At 36.6% G+C, this 27,964-nt stretch overlaps 1 protein-coding gene across 3 annotated transcripts in view; it reads left to right on the plus strand.

Annotated features, from left to right (window-relative positions):
* COP1 (COP1 E3 ubiquitin ligase) overlaps nucleotides 1-27,964 on the plus strand; it is a 257,866-nt gene that overhangs the window by 137,316 nt on the left and 92,586 nt on the right. For all 3 annotated transcript variants that reach the window (XM_003258927.4, XM_012511523.2, XM_030823941.1), the window contains 3 exons: nucleotides 22,135-22,278; nucleotides 24,623-24,731; nucleotides 25,181-25,262. In XM_003258927.4, coding sequence (XP_003258975.2) covers nucleotides 22,135-22,278; nucleotides 24,623-24,731; nucleotides 25,181-25,262 — 335 coding nt within the window. The remainder of the gene's footprint in view (nucleotides 1-22,134; nucleotides 22,279-24,622; nucleotides 24,732-25,180; nucleotides 25,263-27,964) is intronic.

Below are 27,964 nucleotides of genomic sequence, written 5' to 3' on the forward strand. Positions count from 1 at the left end.
AAGTTTACAGTGAGCTACGATGGCACTACTACACTCCAGTCTGGATGACAGAGGTTTTTTTGTTTTGTTTTATTTTTTTTTTTGAGATGGAGTCTTGCTCTGTTGCCCAGGCTGGAGTGCAGTGGTGCGGTCTTGGCTCACTGCAACCTCTGCCTTCTGAGTTCAAGTGATTCTCCTGCCTCAGCCTCCCGAGTGGCTGGGATTACAGGCAAGTGCCACCACAGCCAGCTAATTTTTGTATTTTTAGTAGAGACGGGGTTTCACCGTGTTGGCCAGGCTGGTCTCGAACTCCTGACCTCAGGTGATCCACCCACTTCGGCCTCCCAAAGTGCTGGGATTACAGGTGTGAGCCACCGTGCCTGACTGGCAGTTTTTAATTTAAAAAAAGTTAAAAAAAAAAAAAAAAAAGCACAAGTGGCAATAGGGAGATCCAATATGTAGGTTCTGGGAGGTCTGTGGGACAAGGCAGAAGAAGTATTTAAGAGTATATAAGAACTAGGATAGCCAGAACTTCGTAATTGATTTGATGTTGACCTTGAAGCAGAGGGAAATAACTTCTAAGGTTTTGGCTGGAGCAGCTGGGCAGGGAAAATACAGGTATCATTTACAGAGGTAGGGATACTGGAGGAGGAGCTTGTTCAAATAGCAACAGGGTTCATGGGGGGATATCTAACATTTGACATAAATTCTCTGGTTATACAGAGATGAGGTGAGGGCTGTGAATTTGGAAACTTTTGCAGTTAGTAATTGACACCATAATTGTAGATATATAGAACACTGACTAACATTTGAAGACTTGGTAGCTACGGAGGAACTAGTAAAGCACACTGAGAAAATTGGAAAGGAGGATGAGAGAGTGTATTGCCGTGCAATCCAAAGGGGAAAGGAGATAATCTGTTGGATTAGATCATGAGATCTTACAGATGGGATTGGATCTGAAGCAAAGTAAGACTTTTTGCCTTAATTAGAAGGGAGGCCGCTGCCTTCTGGGTAATATAAGGAAACAAGAGGAGAGTGGATGCAGAGGCAGGTACTTTTTTAGATTTGGTGGCAGGGTGTCAGAGGGTCCTTAAAGAGCTTATGCAGTAAGCAAGTGAGGGAGAACCCTCTGGGGATGGTGATCAGGGAGAAGTGTTCACATATTTGGCAAGAATACTTCTTCATCTTTGTACTTCTAGCACTGGATAGTTTACTTGATATCTAGTGGGTATTCCTGTTTACCTGATATACCTGAGGAATACTCAATTAGAGAATAAATAAATTCAAGTAAAATAATAGTATTTTCTTGAAAAAATATATTCAAGAAAATAAATAGTAAATGCTTGTGGCAAGTCAATAAAATACTGTGGGAGTAGACTAAACAGAGAGTTCTCTTGAGGTGATGACTTTTAGTTTCCTGGAGACATTTGAAATGCTGCTTTAAAGTTTTCTTTAATGAATTCCTAAGATTATTCTTTCTGTGCTTGATTTTAAAGATAGGATGCTGCACTAACATACTTACTTTTATTGCTTCATTATGTCCAAAACCATGTATTACTGTATTACATATAATTTCTTTTCTTCTTTCCTTTTTTTTTTTTTCTTGAGATGAGGTCTCACCCTGTCGCTCAGGCTGGAGTGCAGTGGTGCAATCCTGATTTACTACAGCCTTGACCTCCTAGGCTCAAGTGATCCTCCCATCTCAGCCCCTGTGGCTAGGACTACAAGCACGTGCCACAATGCCTGGCTACTTTTTGTATTTTTTGTGGAGACAGGATCTCACCATGTTGTCCAGGCCAGTCTCAAACTTCCAGCCCCCATTGATCCACCTGCCTTGGCCTCCCAAAGTATGGGGATTACAGTTTTGTAATTTCTTGCAGAAGTTTGTGGTGGAGGTAGTAATTGTTAAAGGCTGGGCTGTTGTTGTACTTAGCAAGTTTAAGGGGAAGGCATTTTGCATTTCCTCTGGATAAAACATGTGGAAGAAAAATAAGAGAATATAATTATTCACATATATTCAATTATATAGACTACTTCTAGAGGAGAAAGCCTTTGTAAATCTTTAGAGTGCAACTAGTAATTTAAAACAGGAGTTAGAAGGATCGGTTTGAATGGATAAAGTTCATTCATTCAGGGTTTCATGTGGTTTGGAAAAAAATGTGCTTTTATCTCTTAGTTATCTAGCTTAACTGGAAATAGGCTCAATTAATCATATTTAAATAAGATGAAATGAGACCTTCTTTGAAATTTTTCTGTGTTTTATGTGGCATGTTGTAAATACTACGTAAATGTTAGGCGTTCTTACCCTTTCAGACCTACTAACCTGTTTTTAGGACAGTGCCTCATAATCATCTGGAGATCTTGTTAAAACACAGATTGATGGGCTCCACTCTCAGAGTTTCTAATCCTGTAGTCTGTGCTATGTGTAAGAATTTGCATTTCTAGCAATTTCCAGGTTTATAATGATGCTGCTGGTCTGCAACCACACTTTGAGAACCATTGTCTTAGGTTAAGAGCTTTAAAAAGAAAGGAGGGAGGGAAGAAAGGAAGAAAGTAGGCAGGGAGGAAAGGAAGAAGGAAGGGGAAGGAAGGAAGACATTTCTAATAAGAAATATTTATATTTTTAATTCTTTAGGAAAAGATCATAATTACTTTTTGATAGACTTTATTTTATGGAGCAGTTTTAGGTTCACAGTACAGAGATTCCCCATATGCCTCCTGTTCCCACACATGCATAGCATCACCCATTACCAATATTCCCCACCAGAGTGGTACATTTTGAAATGGGAAAAGTTCCCTTGTCCCCCTTGCAGGGTATGCGATGGGGGTGTGGCTTGTTTCTTTGGTGCCCTGCTGCTCAGAGGAGTTGTGACCCTACGGGGAGGAGGCAGACAGGCAGATCGTGGGAGCGTGGGCTCCGACCCCACAGCAGTGTCTGGGGGTAAGCGTTTACAACTCCTGAAGCCCCAGTGGGCATGTGTTATAGAATGCTGTTTTAGTTTTGCCATCTGTAGCTGGCTTGTGTTAACTCAGACCCTCTGCCTTATCACAAGGACGGAGGGCTTTCTGTATCCTGGGGTTCTTGTCTTGGTGTACCAGAAAAATTGGATTTCACATGGGCTTGGAGAATGAGTGCAAGCTTTTTTATTGAGTGGTGGTAGCTGTTAGGGAGGTTGATGGAGAGGCCAGAAGGAGGATAGAGTGGGAAGGTGGTTTTCCCCTGGAGTCGGGCCGCCCAGTGGCCAGGCTCTCTTCCAACCATCCCGGCCAAATTCTGCATCCTCCTGCTTGTTGATGGCCTGCTGGTGTCTGCTGGTGCCTGTCGGCGTGCTCTTGTACCGATGTGTTCCTCTTCACGTCCAGCCGCTGTGTCTCTGCCCACTAGGGTGTTGGAGTTTTTATACATGCGGGATGGGGGCGTGGTGGGCCAGAGTGGTCTTGGAAAATGGAACATTTGAGCACAAAAACAGAAATGCTTGTCCTCACCTCAGTCCGTGGGCACTGGCCTGGGGTTGGAGTCCTCACCAGGGACCCAGACCTTCTCCCCCCAGCACTTCCCTGCCCCTCTCCCATATCAATTTGTTACAATTTGTACCTACATTGACACATTATTATCACCCAAAGTCTATAGTTTACATGAGGGGTCACTCTTAGTATTGTATATTCTATGGGTTTGGACTAATATATGGCATATATCTACCATTATAATATACTTTTTATAATTTTTATATTTATACTTTGTGAATCAACGAAAATAGAGTTAAAAACCATTTAGTTTCCAGAGCTTCTTGCCCAATAAGTTGTTATATGAATGTGTTGCATGTGTACCAGGATACTTATTCCATCTGTCCCTGGGAAAGTTGGATAGGGGCTAGGTCTGGCAAACAGGTGGTAACCAACTGTTCCAAGGGCAGAGGGGATCAATCACATGTAACTTACTTGTCTTATTGCTGAACATTAATAGAGAAACTCTAGTTTAGAGAACAGAACAAAGGAAATGTCTTTGTTTTTCTCAAAAAAGCTGTTGTAGTTACCATTTTTTGGTGAAGGAATTTCATAGTGAAGTTTGAGATTGAATTCATTAATGTTTAAAATGCTGATATTTCATCTTGGTGATTGACCTGCAGAGCTGGTCCTTAAAAGGAAACATACTCTTACTCTGCTGGAGAACCATCTCACCTTGACATAAAAGTCAGCAGCCACTGGGCTGCCAGTAAATAACACAAACATTTTGTAGGATTGAGAGGGAAGTTTTGAACTTTAAAAAATTTGATATCCTCATTTATTCTTTTTTACGCTTTTGACAATTAGGATAAAATAGCAAAGTCTTTGCCCATTTTATCACTGGAAGGAGTTTAGTAGGAGTTCACTTTACTATGTAGGGGAGGAAAAGCTTTTCTGTACCCTCTCAGGTTCAGTAGCTGGGCTTGTGGAATGAGTTGACAACAAGTTGACAGGAGAAAAGGCACAAACACTTATTTGATGTTGAAAGTTTTACATGACATGGGGCATGGGGGCTGAAGAGGTGGGGGAGGTTCATAAAAGAAGGGAGAACCCCAAAGAAATGGCTAGGCTTGGAGGCTTTTATATCATTTGAACAAAGGGCAATAAAGAGAAGTAACAAGAGAAAGGAAAGGGACTTTGAGCTTCTAGGGTCAACACATATATGGGGAAACTAATGGTAGATAAGGGCTTCTTAGTCTTGAAAGACTTGTGTAGATTCTTTTTTGGTGCCATCTCATCTTGTGATAAAATCATTATCCCTGGGCCAGTTGCGGTGGCTCATGCCTGTAATCCCAGCACTTTGGGAGGCTGAGGCAGGTGGATCACGAGGTCAGGAGTTTGAGACTGGCCTGGCCAGCATGATGAAACCTCATCTCTACTAAAAATACAAAAATTAGCCAGGCATGGTGGTGGGCACCTGTAATCCCAGCTGCTCGGGAGGCTGAGGCAGGAGAATTGCTTGAACCCAGGGAGCAGAGGTTGCAGTGAGCCAAGATTGCACCACTGCACTCCAACCTAGGCGACAGAACAAGACTCTGTCTGAAAAAAAAAAAAGCAATCATTATCCTCTTCCTGGTACAGGAAGTGGGGTGAGGGAAGCACTTTCCCAAGAGGAGTTCATGTTCTGCTTTCAGGCAAATAGGGGAGGGCAGAAAGCTCATCCTATGTTTACTCTTTTTCCATTGTCCTCAGCTCAAAAGAATTTTTATGGCAGAGTGGCATATTTTGGGGTGGCATGTTTTGATCCCTTACAACTGCAACTTACAAATAACTGATGTCATTATATGTAAAACTTAATCTGGTGACAAGTGTTTTATAACATAAATATTTGACAAAGAGAGCTTCAATTCACCATTTGTCCTAGGTATGATAATTTCCCCATATATTGCTTCCATCAGACATTTTTAGACATTTAAAACTTCTTAGTAACATAGGACATTACTGTAAGATCATTTGTCTGCATATACTATTTCAGTTTTTTTCCCCTTTATCTGAGTTAATTCCTCTTCACAGTAAAGAATTCCATAACATACTAACACTTCACAGATTTTAACCTCTGGCAGTCTCATCTGACTGAAACATAGTAAGTAAGGCTTACATAAAATAAAAAGGCACTGGAATAAAATGAATGCCATTAAATTAATGACTAAAACTCATATTAGTTTATTGGGTTATTTCAGGGCTATTGACTTATGTACAACTTCTATAATCTTAGTTATATGGTTTGTGTCTCTCTAAATTATAAAGGGGGGAGTAATTGCAATAGGTAGGTTAAATGGCAGCAGCAAGAAGTGGTAGCTACTACAAGCTTGAAAAAGGGAAAGAGGCCAGGCATGGTGGCTCACGCTTATAATCCTAACACTTTAGGAGGCTGAGGCAGGCAGATTGCTTGAGCCTAGGAGCTCGAGACCAGTCTAGGCAACATGGTGAAACTCCATCTCTACAAAAAATGCAAAAATTGGCCCAGGAGGCTGAGACAGGGGGATCGATTGAGCCTGGGAGGTCGAGGCTGCAGTGAGCCATGATCACACCACTGAACCCCAGCCTGGGCGACAGAGCAAGACACCATCTCAAAAAAAAGAAAAGAAAGAAAACGGGGAAAGAAACCATAACACTGCCGATAGGAGCTCAAAAAGTAAAGCTGCTTATGTTAATTTCGTATGAGTTCAAATGGTTTTAGATATTTTAATACACCCTGAGATCATTGAGGTGTATTAGAGTGTGGTAACTAATGTTGATAGGGCTATTCACGTTACTATGTTCAGTATATTCATATGAAGGTAGTAAAGAATGTATTACATTTGACAAATTATACTCGGGGGTTCAAAAGTTGGTTCCAGAATTTACTGAACTAATACTTTTTAAGCATATATTGTCTTAGAGCAGTATATAGATATGTCCTGGAAATGTTAGTGTCTCCATTAGCCTTTAAAAACAATATTAAAAATATATATCCTTATTTATGTAAATGAAATATGACAAATTTTTTGGTAATTTTTCAGTTTTTTGGAATTGTAAGTTTTCAAACTTTACATTGGGTTTGTTTATATGCAAGGAAGCTCATTTTGATTGAGAAAAGTAAGAGCTTTTCTAAAATCAGCAAACTCTGGACCATGGGCCAAATTTGACCCATTACCTAGTTTTGAAAGATCTGTCGGGTACAGATGGTTTTTATGCTTTTAATTGGTTGAAAAATATTTGTTTAGGCTCTAAGGATGTACTGCTACACTTGATTAAACTTCTGTCATATTTTCAGACATCAAAGTGTGTCTGTGAAAGAAAGTGGCTTTTGTCAGATTTTCTGATCTATTTGTGATGAGTGGCTATTTTATGTTTTATCATTACTTACTTAACAGTAATAACCTATCACTTGGCCTGTCATATAGTAGACACTCCATCATTGGTTTAGTGAGAGCTACAGGTTTTATTTACATAATAACAAGTTCTGGTATGTACAGCAGAAAGTTTCCTATTTGTGTATCTTTACAAGTATTTATCAAACAGAGCCCCCCAAAAATGCCCTGAAATAAGACAAAAACTAACCTATGGTTAACTATAGCTATATCATACTAACATTGAAACAGGGCTGTTTTTCTACCACTGATGATGTTTAGTTGGGTTCACATTCTCTCCTCTTCTTCCCTTCTCCCCATCCACATCAATAGGCGATTTTGTGAATAACTTCTGGAGTTATAAAACTTGATGCTTTGATCTGTGCTTGAGAGAGATTAATTTGCAGGATGATTTACATAATTTAAGAAATATAAAATCACAAGTTGGATAGTTTTTAAAATCACCTTTACTGAAGTATAATTTACAATAAAGCATAAAGTTTGAATTTTGATAGTTGTGTTAATGACAGTCAAAATATAAAACATTTTCTAAAATTTTCTCTTCCAACACTTGCAGTTAATTCCACCCCTCCTTCAAACTCCTGCCACAGGCAACTATTTATCTGCTTTCTGTCACTATAAAATAATTCAGCCATTTAAAAATTTCTTATAAACGGAACCATACAGTATATGTTCTTTTGTGTCTAGCTCATTTCGCCCAGCTTGTTTTTGAGATTCATTCATGTTGATTCCCATATTAGTAATTTATTTACTTATATAGTAGTATTTTGCCTAAATATTCTACAGTTTATTCACTTGAATAATTGTACAATTTATTTATTTGAATAAACTTGTTTGGGTTTTTAGTTTGTTACTATTATGAATAAAGTAATGAGTATTCATATGCAAGTCATTTTGGATATTAATGTTTATATTTATTTCTTTGGGTGAATACCTGGAATTGGAATTGCTGTGCTGTATGGTTAGGGTGTGTTTAACATTTTAAGAAGCTGCCAAAATGATTTTTAAAGTGGTTGGATTATTTTACCACTTTAATCAGCAGTTTAAAAAATTCCAGTTCTAAATCCTCAGCAACTCTTAGCATTGTTATTCTTTTTAAATATCAGGCATTTTATTAGTGGGTATGTAATGGCATTTTCTCATTGTTTTTCTATGCTTTTCCCTTATCACTAGTGGTGTTTAATGCACCTATTAACCTTTTGTATATCTTTTGTGAATTGTCTATTCAAATCTTTTGGCCAGTATTTAAAAATTCAGGTCTTTCTTGGCCAGGCGCGGTGGCTCACGCCTGTAATCCCAGCACGTTGGGAGACTGAGGCGGGCAGATCACAAGGTCAGGAGATTGAGACCATCCTGGCTAACATGGTGAAACCCCGTCTCTATTAAAAGTACAAAAAAAATTATCCAGGCGTGGTGGCAGGTGCCTGTAGCTACTCGGGAGGCTGAGGCAGGAGAATGACGTGAACCCAGAAAGACAGAGGTTGCAGTGAGCCCAGATTGCACCACTGCACTCCAGCCTGGGCGACAGAGTGAGACGCCGTCTCCAAAAACAATAATAATAATGAGGTCTTTCTCTTGTTTAGTGGTAAGAATTCCTTTTATATTATGGATATGAGTTCTTTGTCAGATATATTGTTATCAGAATTTTCTTCCTTGCCTGTGGCTCATCTTTGTATTTTCTTAATAGTGTCTTTCAAGGAACATGAGTGATACTTAATTTTGATGAATCCATTTTTTAAATTTTTCTATCCTGTAGAAATGTTTCTGCCCTGAAGATTTTTCTTCTGTATTTTCTTCTATTATTGTAATAACTTTTAGCTTTTACTTACAGGCTTATAATCTATTTCAAGTTATTTTTTATTTAGATTGTGAGGTAATGGTTTAGTTTCATTTTTTCTTTTTCTTTTTCTTTTTTTTTTTTTTTGAGACAGAGTTCCACTCTTGCTGCCCAGGCTGGAGTGCAGTGGCGTGATCACGGCTGACTGCAAGCTCTGCCTCCCAGGTTCAAGTGATTCTCCTGCCTCAGCCACCTGAGTAGCTGGGATTACAGGCGCACGCCACCACGCCTAGTGAATTTTGTATTTTTAGTAGAGATAGGATGTTTCCATGTTGGTCAGGCTGATCTCGAACTCCTGACCTCAGGTGATCTGCCGCCTCAGCCTCCCAAGTGCTGAGATTACAGGCGTGAGCCACCATGCCTGGCCGAGGTTCAGTTTTTTCCTCCCAATATAGAGATACCCTCTTGTTCCTAGCATCATCTGATCAAAAGATAACCTTTTCCTGTTAGCATCTTTGTTTAAAATGAATTGACTATATATATGTGAGTCTGCTTAACTGTCTGTTCTGTTGTATTGATCTGTATGTCTGCTCTTAGGCCAGTACCATACTGCCATGATTAATGTAGTTTTATAATAAGGCTTGAAGTTAGGTAATATAAGTTCTCCATCTTTGTTACTCTTTTCAAAAGTTATACAGGCTAGTATAAGTCCCTTACATTTCCATATACATTTTAGAACAAGAGCTCTTCTTTTTTTTCTTGCCGCAATGGTTTGAAGGGATATATCTAGTAAAACTCACATTTTTTAAAATATTTTTCTTCAGTGTTTTTTACTAATTTTTATAAGAAACACAAAATGGGTTTCTGATTTTTTAAGTCTGCTGTGTTAACTGATATTTTGGGAACACATTTTTAAATATACATGATGAAATATTCTTCTAAACTGTAAATTTTTGCTCCACATTAGTCCTTGGTAGGATGAAATGGTTTCTTTATATCATAGTTTTAAGGTTTCCTGATGAAACATCACAGCAGTGACATTACTGATTTAATATTGTGATCCTATTGGTTGCTTTGTAAATACTACCAGAGAACACAGAACTGAGAAATTAGATGTGTTTTATTTTGCAGTTTCAAAAGTTAAGAATTGAAACTTTAGCTTCATATGATTCTCTGTTGAGTCTCTGTTGTACTTTTACTAAACACACATTTCAAAGTGTTTACTAAAAACATTTTAAAGAGGACAAAATGTCATAGTAACTTTGGGGACAAAAATATATTTTCTTTTTCAGCTCTTGTTATTTTTTCTACTAGATGCTGTTCTAAATGAACAAAAGTTGTTATTAAGTATATTGATTTTAAAGGGCATCTTTAATTTTAAGTGCTTTAAGGAGAAAGACATTTTATCATAAAATAAACACTTGATATTCACAAAAGTTTTTCAGAATATAATCTATCAGGTAGTGTATTTATTTGTTTTAGCTGTTCAATGATAGCCAGAGGGAATAGGAAAGTAAATTTTTTTAAAGTAGTTGTTTTAAAGCAAGATCTTGAGGTTTTATGGAATTCAAACAAAATGAGCCACCTAATAAAAATAATAGAATGAAAATATGCATAGACTTTAAAGTGTGGCTTCAATTTAGTGCCTGTGAAATAAAATCAAGTCCGTCCATTAATTCAGAATAAGGTCAGCAATTATCTAGCAGGTTGCTATTAAAAAAACAGTTTAAGGTCAGCAAACTAATACCTGTGAGCCAAATTTCAACTCATTGCTTGTAACAACTAAGAATATTTTTTACATTTGCAAAGGTTGAAAAAAATACAAAGGATAATACTTTGTGACATGCGAAAATTCAGATTCTAGTGTTCATAAATAAAGTTTTGTTGGAACCACTGACGCTGTTCTGACATAAAATTAATAGATATTGGCCGGGCTCAATGGCTCACGCCTGTAATCCTAGCACTTTGGGAGGCTGAGGCAGGTGGATCACGAGGTCAGGAGTTCGAGACCAGCCTGACTAACATGGTGAAACCCCGTCTCTACTAAAAATACAAAAATAAGCCAGGTGTGGTGGTGTGCACCTGTAATCTCAGCTACTCAGGAGGCTGAGGCAGGAGAATCACTTGAACCCAGGAGGCGGAGGTTGCAGTGAGCCGAGATCACACCATCACAATCCAGCCTGGGCAACAGAGTGAGACTCGTCTCAAAAAAAAAAAAAAAAAAAAAAAAAAAGATTTTGCAAACTCCCTAACTACAAATTTTAAAAAAATTATAGTGTCTTAATTCTAATATAAAGGAGAAATAAAAGGAAAATAATTTAAGATGATTTTAATTTGTAAATACTTAGCTATTCTGTGTGGTTAAAATAAGGAGATGATCAAAGAGTAATTTAATGACTCACTTGTTTTATTGCCATACAAAGATAATTTTTTTCTTAGGTTCACAATGCTTAAGAGGGAGAGAATAATGTGAACAAGTTTCATACAGAATACACTTGATAGATGAATTATGTTAACCAGATAGTGAGTGAGCTCCAAAATTATTAAAGTCTGGTTGCTCAATTAGGATGGAAGCAGGGCTTTGTGGAAAATAAAGTTTAATTAAACATTAAAGTGTGCTTTTGTGTGAGCACAGCTGAGATCTGCAACTACCTGTAAGGTCCCTTGAAGTTAGAGGGCAGTGCTGGTGTTACAAAGCAAGGCTTCAAAGCTGCAATCCATGTCACAGTCTGAGCATTCGGTCTTCTGAGAAGTGGCTGACAGAGTGAAACTTGACACAGCCTAAGCTCTCAAAGTGTTGTCAAGCTCTTAGGTTTATATATGTTTGAAGTCTAGTAGTTGAAGTGAGTAATTCACATACGGGATCTGAGGAGGTGTGTTACCACATTCCAGAGGGGAGGAGGAGAAGTTTCAAGTTCATATATGGGATCTGATAAGAGGTCACATTCTTGAAGTGGGGAGGGAATACACTCTAAGTTCTTATTATAGCAAAGCTTATCACTCATGTAGCAAACTATATAAATGTTTAGAATCATTTCAGAGCTACATAGCGGGTATACCTGCATTAGACAATATAATGGATAATAAGATTCTTACACCTACTTATAATTAGTAAGTTTGGAATGTTCAGCAAATATTGGAAACGCAGGGGTAGTTTGTCTTTCTATGTAAAGTGGATTTCATTTCTATGCTTAGTTAATTATAGGATTTTCATTTGCATAAGGATGAGAAGTATAAATATTTTTGGAGGTATAACGTAGATTGTGAGAGAATCAATATGATGAGTAGGATTGGAAGAGTAAGGGCAAAAATAACTTTATCCTTTGCTCAGAGTAGAAACTTAGTAGATATATTGAATCCTTTATTTGTTTCTGTAGTAATTAATAAAGTACTCGTAGTCACTAGACAGAAATACTACAATTCCCATTTAGGAGAATAACACAGAAAACAAAAGCAATCAGATGGTCAAATACTTCGTTTTAATTAAAAATGTGATTGAAACAATATATGTCACAAAATAAGATGACAGATACAAAAGTAAACATGTGATTGATAAATTTAAATAGGCTAAACTTCCTGGCAATAAGAAAATATTTTTATAGTAGATTATAACATAAGCCACAAATCTGTGCTTGTATAGACGAGTTCTGAAAACTTTGAATTGCGAAAGTTGAAAGTAAGGTCTAATTCAGGCTAGAAAGCATTAGATCGATCTCTCTTTGTCTTACACACACACACTCCATTATAATGATCAAACTTCAGTCTACACTGAAGTTTAAGTCTAACTGTAAGTATCTTTATGTATTAAAAAATCCCTGTGTTAACTGTAAGACAAAATAAACACATTTAGTGGTATGAGACTTTAAATCAAATCAGATCTTAGTCCATGACAGATTAAGTGTACAAAAAATAAATGTTAATAAAACTGTAGAAGCCCTAAATAACATAATTAACAAGCTAGAACACATATACAAACATCTATAAAGAATATACCTTCTTTTAAATTGTCCATGGAACATCAGAAAATGTAAAGAATCTAGATCATATACCAAATCTCAAAATATAGAAAATAAAAATTAACATTTTCTGATCACAACATAGTAAGATCAAACATTTATTACAAACTTAGAAAACAGGAAAAATATACCACATGGAAATTTAATAGCTTTTTTGGCAACGCTAGGATCAAAATGGAAATCAAACCAGTGTGATGAAACTTCTATGTATCAGAACTTATGGGACATAGCTAAAAGTGCCCAGAGTAAAACTCCTTACTCTAAAGGAATTAACCTACTCAAAAAGGAATTAACTGAAAAAGTACTGATAAATAAGAAGATATAAAACAATTTAATTAAACATCCAAGCAAAGAAATTCGAGAAAGAACAAAGTAAACCTAAATAAAATAGAAGGAAATTAAATAAATATCAAAATAATACTACATTATGAAAATACAATTACTAAATCAATTCATGAGCTTTTAAAAACAAAAGATGAAAATTGTTAGTCAACCTAATCAGGTAAAACTGGAAGAAATTACTAGATGTTTGGCAGGGGATTCAGAAACTCAATTTTGGACAGGTTAACGATGCCTATCAGATTAAAATTAGAGCTGTCAACTAGACATGAGGCAGTAGTGTAGAGAGAGGTCTGGTATGGGAGACAAACATTTGATAGTCATCAGTGTACTGCATAGATTGAAAGTCGTGAGACTATATGAGATCACCAAAGAAATCCAGGAAGATAAAACGGAGGTGAGGTACAAGAGCTTAGCTTAGCTCTGAGATGCTTTTGTTTTGTTTTGTTTATTTTTTGAGATGGAGTTTCGCTTTTGTTGTCCAGGCTGGAGTTCAGTGGTGCGATCTTGGCTTACTGCAGCCTCCGATTGCTGGGTTTAAGCGATTCTCCTCCTCCCGAGTAGCTGGGATTACAGGTGCCTGCCACCATGCACAGCTAATTTTTTGTATTTTTGGTAGAGACTGGGTTTCATCATGTTGGTCAGGCTGGTCTCAAAGTGCTGACCTCAGGTGATCCACCCGTCTCGGCCTCCCAAAGTGATGGGATTACAGGCTTGAGCCACTGCACCTGGCCTGGGATGCTTTATTATCAAAGTGAAGATGAGGAGGAATGACCAAAGTAGACTGTGATGGAGTTGTCAGTAAGGTAGGAGAAAAATCACTGTATTGCAGAAGAGAGAGTGATCATCTATGTCAGCTATCGTTGATACTTAAGGAAGGTCAGAATTCGGAGTTGACTGTTCTGTTTAGCAACTTAGAGGTCATTATTGACCTTCATACAGCATTTTCGGAGATGGAGGTAAAAGCTTGATTCCAGTGAGTTAAAGAAAATGAGAGGAGAGATTATGGAAAACTTTTTTTGTAAAGTTATGGTATTAGGAAAGTAATAGGATAGTAGCTAAAATAGAAATAGGAATATAAGAGGTATTTTGCTTTTACTTGAAAAGGAAGAAAAACATGGGAGGCTTATGGAAAAGATCCAGGATAGATGGAAAAATTGATTGATACAGGAGAGAGGAGGGAAATTTAGGAAACAATCCTTGAGTAGGTAAGCAAGGATGGGACTTATAGCACAAGTATATATGTTGGTTACATCTAGAAGCACATCGTTCGGAATGACAAGAAAGACCACAGAATATATCAAAATATGCTGGTGTAAATGCAGATAAGTGGAGGATGTGGTTAGTGGGAGCCTTTGGAAAGTATCTCTTTGTTCTTTTTATATTTTTCAGTAAACTTAAAAACAGAATAATTTGGCTGGGTGCAGTGGGTCATGCCTGTAATCCCAGCACTTTGGGAGGCTGAGACGGACAGATCACCTAAGGTCAGGAGTTTGAGACCAGTCTGGCCAACATGGTGAAACCCTGTCTCTACTAAAAATACAAAAATTAGCTGGGCATGGTGGCGCACGCCTGTAATCCCAGCTACTTGGGAGGTTGAGGCAGGAGAATCGGTTGAACCCGGGAGGCGGAGGTTGCAGTGAGCTGAGATCATACCCACTGCACCCCAGCCTGGGTGACAGAGCGAGGCACCATCTCAAACAAAAAAAAAAAAAAAAAAAAAAAAAAACCAATAATTTGCTGAGAGTGATTATAAAGGTATGGGAAATTTGTGAAGAGTAAAAAAAATTATTTAACTTCTTACTATGAGTGAGTGGACGAGGGTAGTTTCCTGTGAAGTTAGTGTTAAGTGCCTCCTTAAGGATAGTGATCATGAATTTAAAATGAGACCAGAGAACATGGTTGCATGTTTTTTCTCTAACCACATTGAAGTCTGCCAGTTCAAATGTAGAGTGAGTAGAGAAATTTAACTAGGGTTAGTTTTCCCAGGGAGGTAAAGTACAAAAAATAAGAGAATGAAAATGGTAACAGAGTGCAAAGTTGTGTGAGGGAGTTATATTTACTGGCCATGGAATTTATGTTGGGAAAGAAGAAAGTAAATACATAACAGAGTGAGGAGCTGTGGGTATAGGTTCCATAGATTTTTAGATTACAATGGCCTTGAAGGATTGTTGGAGACAAGGAATCAACTGGAAAGAATGGAAGTAGTTGTCAGAAAGTGTTATGTCATAAGGTGAAGGAGGGAGTGAAGTTATTGGTAATGAAAAAGTGTTTAGGGTGTGGTCATGGTTGTGTGAAGTGGAAGTGGGCAAAATAAAAGATCTTTGGAGAAGGGGAAGTCAAGAAAACTGACCAGGATATTAATCATCTATATATAGTTATTAAAATAATTAACAATTATGAAAGGAATAATTTTTAAGAAAATGACAGTGAGCTGAAAGTTAGAATTTCCAAGAACTTGTGGGTTGGTAGAAGGAGCATCAAGGACACATATTGGGTGGTATATGTTACAGGAGATTTTGAGCTGGGACGTTTCAGGGAGAAGAGAGAAAAATGATGAAGAAGCTATGTATAGTAAGGACACCGACTTTACTTCCATGTCTGTTCGAACATGGAATATGGGAAGACTTTGAGGAAGCAGTATATTCAGGGGAGAGCTGGGTTTCAGTTAGAATGAGAAAGCAAGGGGAGCATTTAGGGAAGAAATTGCGATTATTAATGGCATTATCTGGGTGGAGAGAGATTTAGCTTTTACTTAATAGAAAAGTGCACATATTTTTTGACCTAGCACTTCATATTCTAGGTGTATTTAAGAGTACTCTTGTTTATGTGTCAATTGACACATATAGAAGGGTTTTTTTTTTCCAGCATTGTTTAACAGTGAAAGACTAGAAATGAAATGTTCCTGGTTAAATAATTTGATACATCCAGACAATGTAAATCTGCGCAACCACTGGGGACAAAATGAGGTAACTCTCATATGTGCTGATATGAAATGATGGTCAAAATACTATTGCATGGGGGGGGGGAAGCAAGTGCATATCAGTATGTATGATGTCATCTCATGTTTAATTAAAAAAACCAAATACGTGTATGCGTGTTTATGCATAGGATAACAAGTAAGATGCACAAGTTGAAATTATTGGTTGCCTACAGAGAGGGCAATTGGGTACTTATGTGGCAAGAGTGGGAGGAAGGCTTGCTTTTTTTCTGTATACTTTTTGAACCATTGCCTACATACATATTTTTTTAATGAAATATGTTCTAAGAAAACACTCAAGCCACATTTTGAAGGATCTTCAGTAATAGTTGGAGTCTGAATTTTACATAGTAGTAAATGGGGAGAATTATATGAATAGAGCTGTGTGTTTGGAAATTTATTCTAATTCAGTCTTTAAAATCGATTAGAAGAGGGAAAATTCAGGAGTAGGAGTCTTGATAAGGAGGCTGTTTCAGTAGCCCAGGCCCAATACATACTCCTGTGAATTTCTCAAATACAGTCCTGCATTGCCTAACGACGGAAATACATTCTGAAAAATGTGTCATAGGCAATTTTTGTTGTGCAAACATCATGGACAAGTAGGTGATATAGACAAGTAGGTGATATAGTATAGCCTCTTGCTCCTAGACTGCAAACCTACATAGTGTGTTACTGTACTGAATGCTGTAGGTAGCTACAACACAATGGTATTTGTGTATCTAAACATAGGATATACCAGATAGAAACTGGTATACCTGTATAGGGCACTTACCATTAATGGACTGGAAGTTACTCTGGGTGAGTCAGTGAGTGAGTGGTGAATGAATGTGAAGACCTAGGATATTACCGTACATTACTGTAGACTTTATAAACATTGCACACTTTGGCTAGCTAAATTTATTTAAAATTTTTTCTTCAATTATTAACCTTAGCTTACTGTAACCTTTTTAATTTTATAACTTAAAAATTTTTTTTGACTTTTTGATTCTTTGCAATAACACTTAGCTGAAAACACACATTGAACAACTATACAAAAATATATCCTTTCTTCATACCCTTTTCTGTTTAAAATTTAATTTTAATTTTTTTATTTGTTTGTTAAAATCTGAGACACAAACACATGTATTAGCCTAGGCGTACATACGGTCAGGGTCAACAGAATCACTGTGATCTCTTCCACATCTTGTCTCATTGGAAGGTCTTCAGGGCCAGTAACATACATGGAGCTGTCATCTCCTATGATAAGATCTTCTGGAATACCTCCTGAAGGACCTGCCTGCGGCTGCTTTACAATTTTTTTTTTTTTAATAAGTAGAAGATACACACTAAAATAATGATAAATATATAGTATAGTAAATACACAAACCATTAACAGTTGTTTATTATCAAGTATATGTACTGTACATTAATTGTATGTGCTGTACTTTTGTACAACTGGCAGCATGGTAGGTTTGTTCACACCATCTTCTCCACAAACCTGAGAATTGTGTTGTTGCACTGCAAGTCATTAAGTTAGGAATTGTTCAGCTTCATTATAATTTGTGGGAACATAAGATGTCCTTAAATAGCACGTAACTAATGTGTTTTTTTTAACATCTTGGTTTTTTCAGCAGCTATGTTAGTATCTGGCAGATAACTGGCACTCTGGACATTTGATGGCTGAAAATATTGACGGTTCATTCTTTTCTTCGAGTGAGCCCCAATAATCATTGCCTTCTGAATTCCTCTATCAATATTTGTCTTATCATTTGACATTTGCATATATTGTCTGTAATCTCTTCTACTAATTATAAACCTGGTGAGGCTACCTTACTCGTTTTTTTAATCCCTTTATGTTTAACTTGTTGCACAGGCTGAATTATGAGTTATTATCACTATATATAATGTAATGTATATTATTATTCTGTGTTACTATTCTTATTTTGCCTGTGTATGTGTTCTTTGAAGACCAGCTCATTTGTTCTAATTGAAATTGCAGGTTTGCATGATGATTGAGAGCATAGACTATGGAACCAGTTGCTTAAATTTGAATTATCTGGTGTATCCTTGGACAAATTACTTAACATCAACATACCTCAGTTTCTTTATACAGTGGAGATTTGAAGCTTGTAATATTTATGTAAAGTGGTTAAAACAATGCTTGACACATCTCAAATGTTGTGTATGTTATGGAAGTTTTAAGTAGTATTGATTGGAAGAAAGTTGAGTAACATCAATTCTTAATTTACTTGTGTTTGTATTTTTTTAAAGATCTGCTCATCACTTTTCGTTAAAATGGCCAGTTTCTAAACTTATATTTTGTTTCCTTGAAGTTTTAGTTACCTGCTCTTGAGGCACACTATCATAGTAATGAATGAGAATGAGACCTTTGACAACTGCTCTTACTTTATATTTTAATTTGATAAGTTGGGCTCTAGCATCAAGGGACACTAATCCACCATGTTTGTTAATACTTATAATTGCAAAAAGACATGAGAGACATTGGAAACACTGACAAAATTCACTGCTTGGGCTTATTGACGGCTTTCATTGCTTCGTGCCGCATTGTACTGGCGATATGCATTAATCAGCTGTCCTGTGCGGTTTCTTGCCTTGCTGCTTAATCACTTGACTAATGACATTTTTGACGAAGAATACAGCTAGTTTCCTACAGCTGAATTACGTATTTCAGCTGTTGATATAAATCACTTTCTTTTAACAGTTGAAATGTTTCAAAATGTGAAAGAAAAATTCAATTTATGTCCCCAGAAACACTATTTTTCAAAAGTATACTTGTATGTTGAAATTAAAAACAAATTCTGTGAAATTGAATTTGTCATTGCAGTAAATTTTTATAAATCTCTTGTTTTAATTATTACTGCTGACAGTGGATGAACGTTGTATAACGGTAGTAAGACTTAAAGTTTGTTTTTGAATTTAATTGCATAAGCAACATTTCAGTTAATTAGTTTACCTTTTATTTATTCTCAGCCTGACTAGTCACTGTTTAACTTTTGAAGTACTTTTGCTTGGGTTATCAGATTTCATAATAAAAGTAGTTGAAATATCATACTGTTATATAAGAGGTCATCTGTTTTGTATTAGCTCTAGAAAGCTTTCTGCACCTGAAAATTACAGTGTTCATTTCAGTTAGTTCATGATCTGTTTTTAGAATCTCATTATGTTCATGTTTGAGAATATATATGATTAAATATGTCAGAGATAGGGAGCAAATGTTTCAGTATCTAGAAGTACTTAAATCCTGAGTCTTAGTGATGTGGAAGTTCTTCCATTAAAAAAGGTGGTTTGGGGGGGACCTGTTTGTCTTTCTTTCCCTTTTAATCAAAATTTTCTAAAAATAATATTATTATTTATACTTTTTGATTAATATTTCTATTAAAATCTATTATTTTTACAGTATAAAAGGATCTTGTTACCCCCAAAATATTTTTAAAAACATACTCTACAGGTTCTTGATACCTTAATATATTAAAAACAAAACATAACCAAAATGTAAGAAAATAATAGCAATGAAATCAAAACAAAAAGTTAACTTTTTACTATGAGAGTTAAGAGTTAGCTAATGTCACTAAATAATAACGTAGAAAAAAGAGAGCTGTCTTGAATAACAGGGTACCAGCAGAAGAAATAATAGACATATTTAGGTCATCATCTTAATTCTTCTGACAGCATTTTTACTTGTGTATCAGTTTTCTCCCTGTAATGTATTTAAGCTATTATTTTGATAGATTAGTGTTTAAACGTGTTATGTATGTTAAAACTAATAGTTTAGTAATGGCATACTTTTACTGGCACAACATTGGAATGGTGTTGATTAGGTATGTATATGAGTAGGTGGAGAAAAAGTATTTAGTGATAACATAACTGGTTCACTTGAAGTCTCAGCTATACCAAAACCTCCTAAGTTAAAAACAGGATTTCAGTTCTGATAATAACTCTGTCCTTTACCAGATAAAGTAGTATTTCTCCTTCAGTGACATGAGACTATGGATATAAATTGAGTTGGGATAGATGAGTAGTTGTCATCATTATAGTTATAGTGCATTAAAATCCACATGGCAGCAAGTAGTAGCTGAGGCAGCAGTTCAATTGAGGTTGTACAAATAAATCTACTGCATTGCTATAGTATCATACTTTACTGGAGGGATCATTTGCTGAATTGTGCCCTAGTCAGTGACACTTAACTGAATAAAATTTTTTTTTAAATTGGCTGGGCACTGTGTCTCACGCCTGAAATCTGTAATCCCAGCACCTTGGGAGGCTGAGGTGGGAGGATTGCTTGAGCCCAGGAGTTCAAGACCAGCCCAAGCAACATAGTGAGACCCCATCTCTGTAAAAAAATTTTTTTTTAATTCTTTAAAAAATTATATAAAATTAAGGAAGCATTTAAAGCTATAAAGAAAAGTGGGCATATCAATGTGTGTCTTTAAGGGAAATATTCCTTCTTCTTGTTGTTGTAGTTGTTTTTTAAGACAGGATCTTGCTGTGTCACCCAGGCTGGAGTGCAGTGGCACAGTCATGGCTTACTGCAGCTTCAAATTCCTGGGTTCAAGCAGTCCTCCCGCCTCAGCCTCCCAAGTCTCTGGAGACAATAACCCATCGCCATGCCTCACTAATTTTTTCATTTGTTTGTAGCGATCGGGTCTCACTATGTTGCCCGGGCTGGTCTCAAACTCCTGGACTCAAGGGATCCTCCCACTTGGGTCTCTCAAAGTGCTGGGATTGCAGGCATTAGCCACCGAGCCCAGCCTGAAATATTCTTAATGTGTCTTTTTCTTACTTATCATCATCAGTTCAGCAAGCTTCTTAATAAATCATTAATCATTAACTGTTCTGTGAGTGAATATTAAGAAAATGGATGTTTGTATTTTTGTATGTAGGTGTTTGTATTTTATGCATTAAATGAATGCTTAATAGATACAGAGCACTAGCTAGGCATTTTGAGAGAAGAAACACACATACATAGATATTGAAGATACATTCATACACATAGATTTTAAACCTTTAAACCTTTAGCCTTTACACTTTGAGTTTTACATTAAGAGCTTTGATCTTTAATAAAGCATAGTAATTATTAGCACCAACACTGAAACCAGACTACCTTGTGTTTGAATACCACCTCAGCCACTTACAAACTGACTAACTCTGGGCAATTTACCTCACCTCTAATCCTCATTTTCTCATCTGTAAAGTGTAGATAATAATACATGTATCACAGGTTGTTATGAGCACTAAATGAGGTAATACATGCAAAATGTTTTAGTAGTCAGTGAATGATTAATGAATATTAGGTATTATTATGTAATTAATTGTAGATCAGTGAGAATTCTTACTGCTAAACCTCTAGAAAAGATGCTTAAATGAATAATGTATGTGATGATTCATTTCAACTTTTACTACCTTTGGGCTAATTAGATTTCCAGCTGGTTATATAACAACAAGTTTGTTTAGGCTGCAAGTTCTATAAAAGCGAGTATGATCTTGTACTTGCTTTCAAATAGCTTGTTTTGGAGCTAATATAAAAATGATCAGCGCTAAAGGAAGGGAGATTATTTATTTATTTAACCTCTTTCGTAATATGAGGAATGTGTATTGGGGTTTTATAATTCAGAGAGATATTTGGGGAGGGGGATTAGGTATGGATTTGGGGAAAAGTAATGATAATTTAATGGTTCTGTTATATGTATTCTATCCCCTTGTCATCACCCAATTGCTTCAGTAATTCAAATTATATACTAATTTATTTTATTAAAAATAACATTTAATATTGTGAAATTCTACCACCTCCACAAAATGGCAGGGAAATAAGTAGAATGTATGAAAAATTAGTTGATAATTGTCTTTTGGCTTACTTTTAGTATATCAAATGATTCACGCCATTAAATCTTTCTCAGTAAGCTGTAATATGGTTATTAGAACTGAATGAAAAGCATGTCAGGTGTCTTGGAACAAAAGTACACCTGTGCACAATTGTGTAGATATACAAATGTATATATTAAAAGTTTTATATTACACAAATCTCAACAACTTTTAATTTGATATATGTTGATTACTTAATCTGGATATGAGGTCTAGTACAATTTGAAGGCATTTAAAGTAGATCTTTTATCCTTGTAGACAGAATTACTTTAGAAATAGAAAATAGCAAATTCTGAAATGTTGTCATTATATACTTTTTCCCCATAGTATTGAATTTGACCGGGATTGTGACTATTTTGCGATTGCTGGGGTTACAAAGAAGATTAAAGTCTATGAATATGGCACTGTCATCCAGGATGCAGTGGATATTCATTACCCTGAGAATGAAATGACCTGCAATTCGAAAATCAGGTATTTACATTATTTTCTTGACATGATGCAGTATATATGTAACAATTTGCATATGTAATTATCATGAGATTATTTTACCTTTGCATGACACTTTTTACTCATTCATGGTGAACACTATAATTGTACTATGTATACAGAGTATGTATTACTTATATCATCTTTCTTACAGATATTGGTTGCTTTTTTCTTGTGAGGTTAGCATTTTTTTTTTTTTTGTAGTTGCCAAATGAAAGTTCTTCTTTCACTTAATCAAATAAAGGTCTTTGTTGGACATGGTTGTTGGAGACTCTATGGAGTACTGAATAAGGATTAATGTAGTTTATGAATAGTATTTGAACGTCAGGAATTTTTCCCCTAGCTTGCACATATATCAACATATTAGAATTGTTTCTAGTTTTAAGAATTTTTTTACAAGAATATTCTGCTTTTCACTGAAGGAATGGCGTTTGTTTATGTTTTCTATATTAGAGATTATACTTTATAAGCAGTGCTTTTCAAACCTAAAACAGTATTTTAAGGCTTTACTCCTGATCTGCTCCCCAGAAAATCTCAGAAGAATTCTAGAATCTGCTTTTTTTTTTTTTTTTCTTCTAAACAAGCTTCCCAAGCTGTTCTCATGAGCACTGGCTTTAAAAGAGAATTTTATGAGGAAATCATCTAATAATAACTTTGTATAGAACTTTGAACATTTTCAAAATAGCCATTCTTGAACCTTTTTTATCTTTAATGAATGACATACATAGTATGTTTGTTACAGTCTTTGTGTAATTTATTTGTTATAGCTTTCTTTTTTCTAGTTCTTTATAAAAATACTATATCGATAATTGGTGAGCTTCCCCATTCATTTGTGGCACTCGTCAGTGAGAATCTGTTATAGTTTATGTCCTAAGTGAAGAGGATATAACATGAATTAGATACAACTTTATTGAATTCTTATGTATCAGGCGTTACCCTAAGTGCTTTGTCTTTAGCAGACCTTTGAGTTAGTTACCATTATTGCTCCATTTTATATAAAGGAAGCTGAGCACAGAAAGGTAAATAACCTGCCTAAGATTATACACCTGGTATATAGAGGAGCCAGGATTCAGACTGAAGTAGTTTGGTTCTCGAGTCTGTGCCCTTAAACATTTCCTGCTCCTTATTTATAAAATGGAGGCCACAATAGTAATACCTATTTAATAGGATTGTACTTTTAAAAAATCCCCATAATGCACTCAGAACAACACTTGGCCCATGGCAAGTACTCATAATATATTACATAATGAAAACGTGGATTAGAAGGTTTAAATGTGCTGTCTACCTGTTCTGTAATTGTACGTGTAAAAATGTGCAATACTTCCTGGTACACTGGAATAAATGGTGAAAGTGCTCAAGGCCAAAAGCTGTGGGCCTGGGGCTGAAAGGATCAATACCTAAGGATGCCCAAAATAGATTCGGAGCACATCTACTGTAAAGTGTACTAAATTAGCCAGAGCCACAGCTAGTAAGTAACAGATCTGGAATTTGAACTCAAGTCTACCTAAATTCAAAATGTGTCTCTTAATTGCTCCATATAATTTCTACCAGAAATTCTAATTAAGTATATTTAAAAATGCAAATAAACTCTTCCAGTCTCTGGAATTTAGCATCAATGCAACTAGTAGAAAGCAAAAGACCTTGTGTTCATGTCTTAGAAGTTACCTACATTAACTGCCTTCTAAGTAGCTTCTTCCATAATATGCATTCCCTTTACTATATGCATGATGCAGATATGTATCTCAGCAGAAGTTTTTAGATGTTGTAGACTTCTGGAGCACTTGAGAATAGCCAGAACCATAAATGATAAAAGTTTGATTCTAACTTTTAGATGCTTTTAATTGGAATTTTAGTCATAAGTTATAATTAGTCAAGTCAAGACTTTTGGGATGTAAATCCAGAAACCCAATTCACTGTAGTTTATTTGGCTTATATGATTTGGCACAACTGGATCCAGGGGGTTAAACAGTCTCATCAGGTCTGTCATTCTGCCCTGGTATGCCTTGAGCCCTCTGGATAGCATCACCTTCACTGATAGACATCATTTCCTCATGTATCAAAGATGGCCAGTGATAGCTCTAGGCTCACATCCATCTTAACAGCTAGTGATCACAGTAGAAGGTGGTTAGGGTCATTACTTGTTAATTTTTATTTTTAAAATTTCAAAATTATTGATATGTCTTTTCCCAGGTATGTTGTGGGCAGAATGATTGTGAACTGATAGAGACCATTTTAAAATAGGGCAAATCTTTCTGAACACATTAAAATTATTTTTATCTCATTGTTATTTATTTTTATGTAAAGTAACTTTTAACTGTATTTCTTTCAGCTGTATCAGTTGGAGTAGTTACCATAAGAACCTGTTAGCTAGCAGTGATTATGAAGGTACTGTTATTTTATGGGATGGATTCACAGGACAGAGGTCAAAGGTCTATCAGGTAAATAAGGGTACTAGTTACATGTTATATGAATCATATATTTGGTTTGTTAAAACTTCTAGAACTTCATGTGCTTTATAATTACAGATTTGAAGTCACTATTTAGTATTTTTTGTATCTGTGTAACACCTATGCAATACCAAATAACTTTTTTTTTCCTATCTCCCTCTTTTGGTACCACGTACTTTTCCAAAGCATTTCTTCAGACTTTGGTCTTTATAGAATGCATCAGATAAATTTCTAAAAGCAATAATTTTGGTTAATGTATATATTAAAAGTTTTGAAAGTACTTTATATCAACATCTTACTTGCTTTTCATTTGTTTTCTAGCCTGTTCTTTTTCCCTCTCCCCATAACAATAAATAGATATCAGGTTTTTTTTTTTTCTTGCTTTATTCATTTTGAGATCTCTATTCTATCTGAGGCTACTATCTTCTTTCTGCTTCCAGGAGCATGAGAAGAGGTGTTGGAGTGTTGACTTTAATTTGATGGATCCTAAACTCTTGGCTTCAGGTTCTGATGATGCAAAAGGTACTATTTGAATCTCTTTCTCAGCACCTCCTTCTCCCTGGCCCTCCTAACCGTAATTCCTTTCATTGGCAGAAATACAAATATTTACTCAAACTCATGTCAATCCTTTGTGATTACTGATTATTATTATTTTTGTTTTGTTTTTTGAGATGGAATCTCGCTCTGCTGCCTAGGCCGGAGTGCAGTGGGGCGATCTCGGCTCACTGCAACCTCCGCCTCCCAGGTTCAAGCGATTCTCCTGCCTTACTCTCCCGAGTGGCTGGGATTACAGCCACGCACCACCATGCCTGGCTAATTTTTTGTATTTTTGGTAGAGATGGGGTTTCACCATGTTAGGTGGTATTGAACTGACCTCAAGTGATCTGCCCTGCTGCCTCGGCCTCTCAAAGTGCTGGGATTACAGACATGAGCCACGTTTGGTTTTTTTTGTTTTTGTTTTTGTTTTTTTTGAGATAGAGTTTCGCTGTGTCGCCCAGGCTGGAGTGCAGTGGCACAATCTCGGCTCACTGCAACCTCCACCTCCTGGGTTCAAGTGATTCTCCTGCCTCCACCTACCATGTAGCTGGGATTATAGGTGTGCACCACCACACTCGGCTAATTTTTTTTTTGAGACATAATCTCGCTCTGCTGCCCAGGCTGGAGTGCAGTGGGGTGATCTTGGCTCACTGCAACCTCTGCCTCCCGGGTTCAAGGAATTCTTTTGCCTCAGCCTCCTGAGTAGCTGGGCCTACAGGCACGTGCCACCATGTCCGGCTAATTTTTGTATTTTTAGTAGAGATAGGGTTTTACCATATTGGCCAGGCTGGTCTCAAACTCCTGACCTCATGACCTGCCTGCCTCAACCTCCCAAAGTGCTGGGATTACAGGTGTGAGCCACTGCACCTGGCTTCACCCAGTTAATTTTTTAAAAATTTTTAGTAGAGATGGGGTTTCACCATGCTGGCCAGGCTGGTCTTGAACTCCTGACCTCCAGTGATCCACCCACGTCGGCTTCCCCAAGTGCTGGAATTACCGGTGTGAGCCACCATGCCCAGCCTACTGATTACTTTTTTAAAAATCCAGGCAGGGGCCGGGCGCGGTGGCTCATGCTTGTAATCCCAGCACTTTGTTTGGGAGATTGAGGCGGATGGATCACTTGAGGCCAGAAGTTTGAGAACAGCCTGGCCAATGTAGTGAAACCGTGTCTCTACTAAAAATATAAAAATGAGCCAGGTGTGGTGGTGCAGGCCTGTGGTCCTAGCTACTGGGGTGGCTGAAGCACAAGGATTGTTTGAACCCAAGAGGCAGAGGTTGTAGTGATTCCAGATCTCGCCATTGCACTACAGCCTGGATGACAAGAGAGAGACTCTGTCTCAAAAAAAAAAAAAAGAAAAAGAAAAAAAGAAAAAAATCCAAGCAGAGAAATTGATTTCTTGAGTGAATGAAAAATGAATATACTGCATCCTTATTCTAATAATGTTTTTAGATTCATTCCACATGGAGACATTTACAAATTGCTGCTATCTTTTTTTTTTTAATTTTTATTTTCTTTTTTATTATTATACTTTAGGTTTTAGGGTACATGTGCACAATGTGCAGGTTTGTTACATATGTATCCATGTGCCATGTTGATTTCCTGCACCCATTAATTCGTCATTTAGCATTAGGTATATCTCCTAATGCTGTCCCTCCCCCCTCCCCCAACCCCACAACAGTCCCCGGAGTGTGATGTTCCCCTTCCTGTGTCCATGAGTTCTCATTGTTCAGTTCCCACCTATGAGTGAGAACATGCGGTGTTTGGTTTTTTGTCCTTGTGATAGAAATTGCTGCTATCTTATAACCAAGTCCTTTAGATAGATATACCACCAAATAACCTTTTTTTCCTGGAAATATTTAGAAATCTCTATGTGCCGCGTTGTATTTTATTAAATTTCTATTGTATACTAAAATCTCTTAACGAAGTTCATCATATGTCAAGGCAAAATTCTACGTCACTTTTTGCCAATTTAATTGACCTTTTTTTTCTGTTTCATGTATGTCCATCTTTACTATTCACTGTTTTCTGTTTTTCCTTAATGTGCTGTTTTGGTCTGGTTCTTCTCACCATTAAGTGTATAAAGCTATGTTAACAGATTTATTTTATCTTAGAATTACTACCCTTAATTTCTTTGCCTTTTTCTTCTTTTCTGCCTATAACTTTCAGTATTGTTTTGATAGGCAAGGATAGCTCTAGCATTGGAAGCTTTATTTCACATCATGTTATACCTTTCCCTTTGGGCTTTTAATACATAAAAGAAATGAAATAATGGAGCACAGCTTATTGTGTAAAAAGGGAAACAAGCAAGACTGGACTGCCCCTAAAAAGTTTTGGCCCATAGAGTAGCAAGTTGTTTATTCCTACTATATACAGAATGGAATACGTTTTTTCGTTGATTTAAGAAATCGTCAGCCAGGCATGGTGACTCACACCTGTAATCCCAGCAATTTTGGAGGCTGAGGCAGGAGGATGGCTTGAGGTCAGAAGTTCGAGACCAGCCTGCATGAGACCCTGTCTCTGCAAAAAAATTTAAAAATTACCTGGGTGTGGTGGTGCGCATAGGTAGTCTCAGCTGCTTGGGAGACCGGGGCAGGAGGATCTCTTGAGCCCAGTAATTCAAGGTTACAGTGAGTGATGATTGTGCCACACTGTACTCCAGCTTGGATGACAGAGCAAGTCCCCATCT

Source organism: Nomascus leucogenys, chromosome 12 (genome assembly GCF_006542625.1).
Source record: "Nomascus leucogenys isolate Asia chromosome 12, Asia_NLE_v1, whole genome shotgun sequence".
NCBI lineage: Eukaryota > Metazoa > Chordata > Mammalia > Primates > Hylobatidae > Nomascus > Nomascus leucogenys.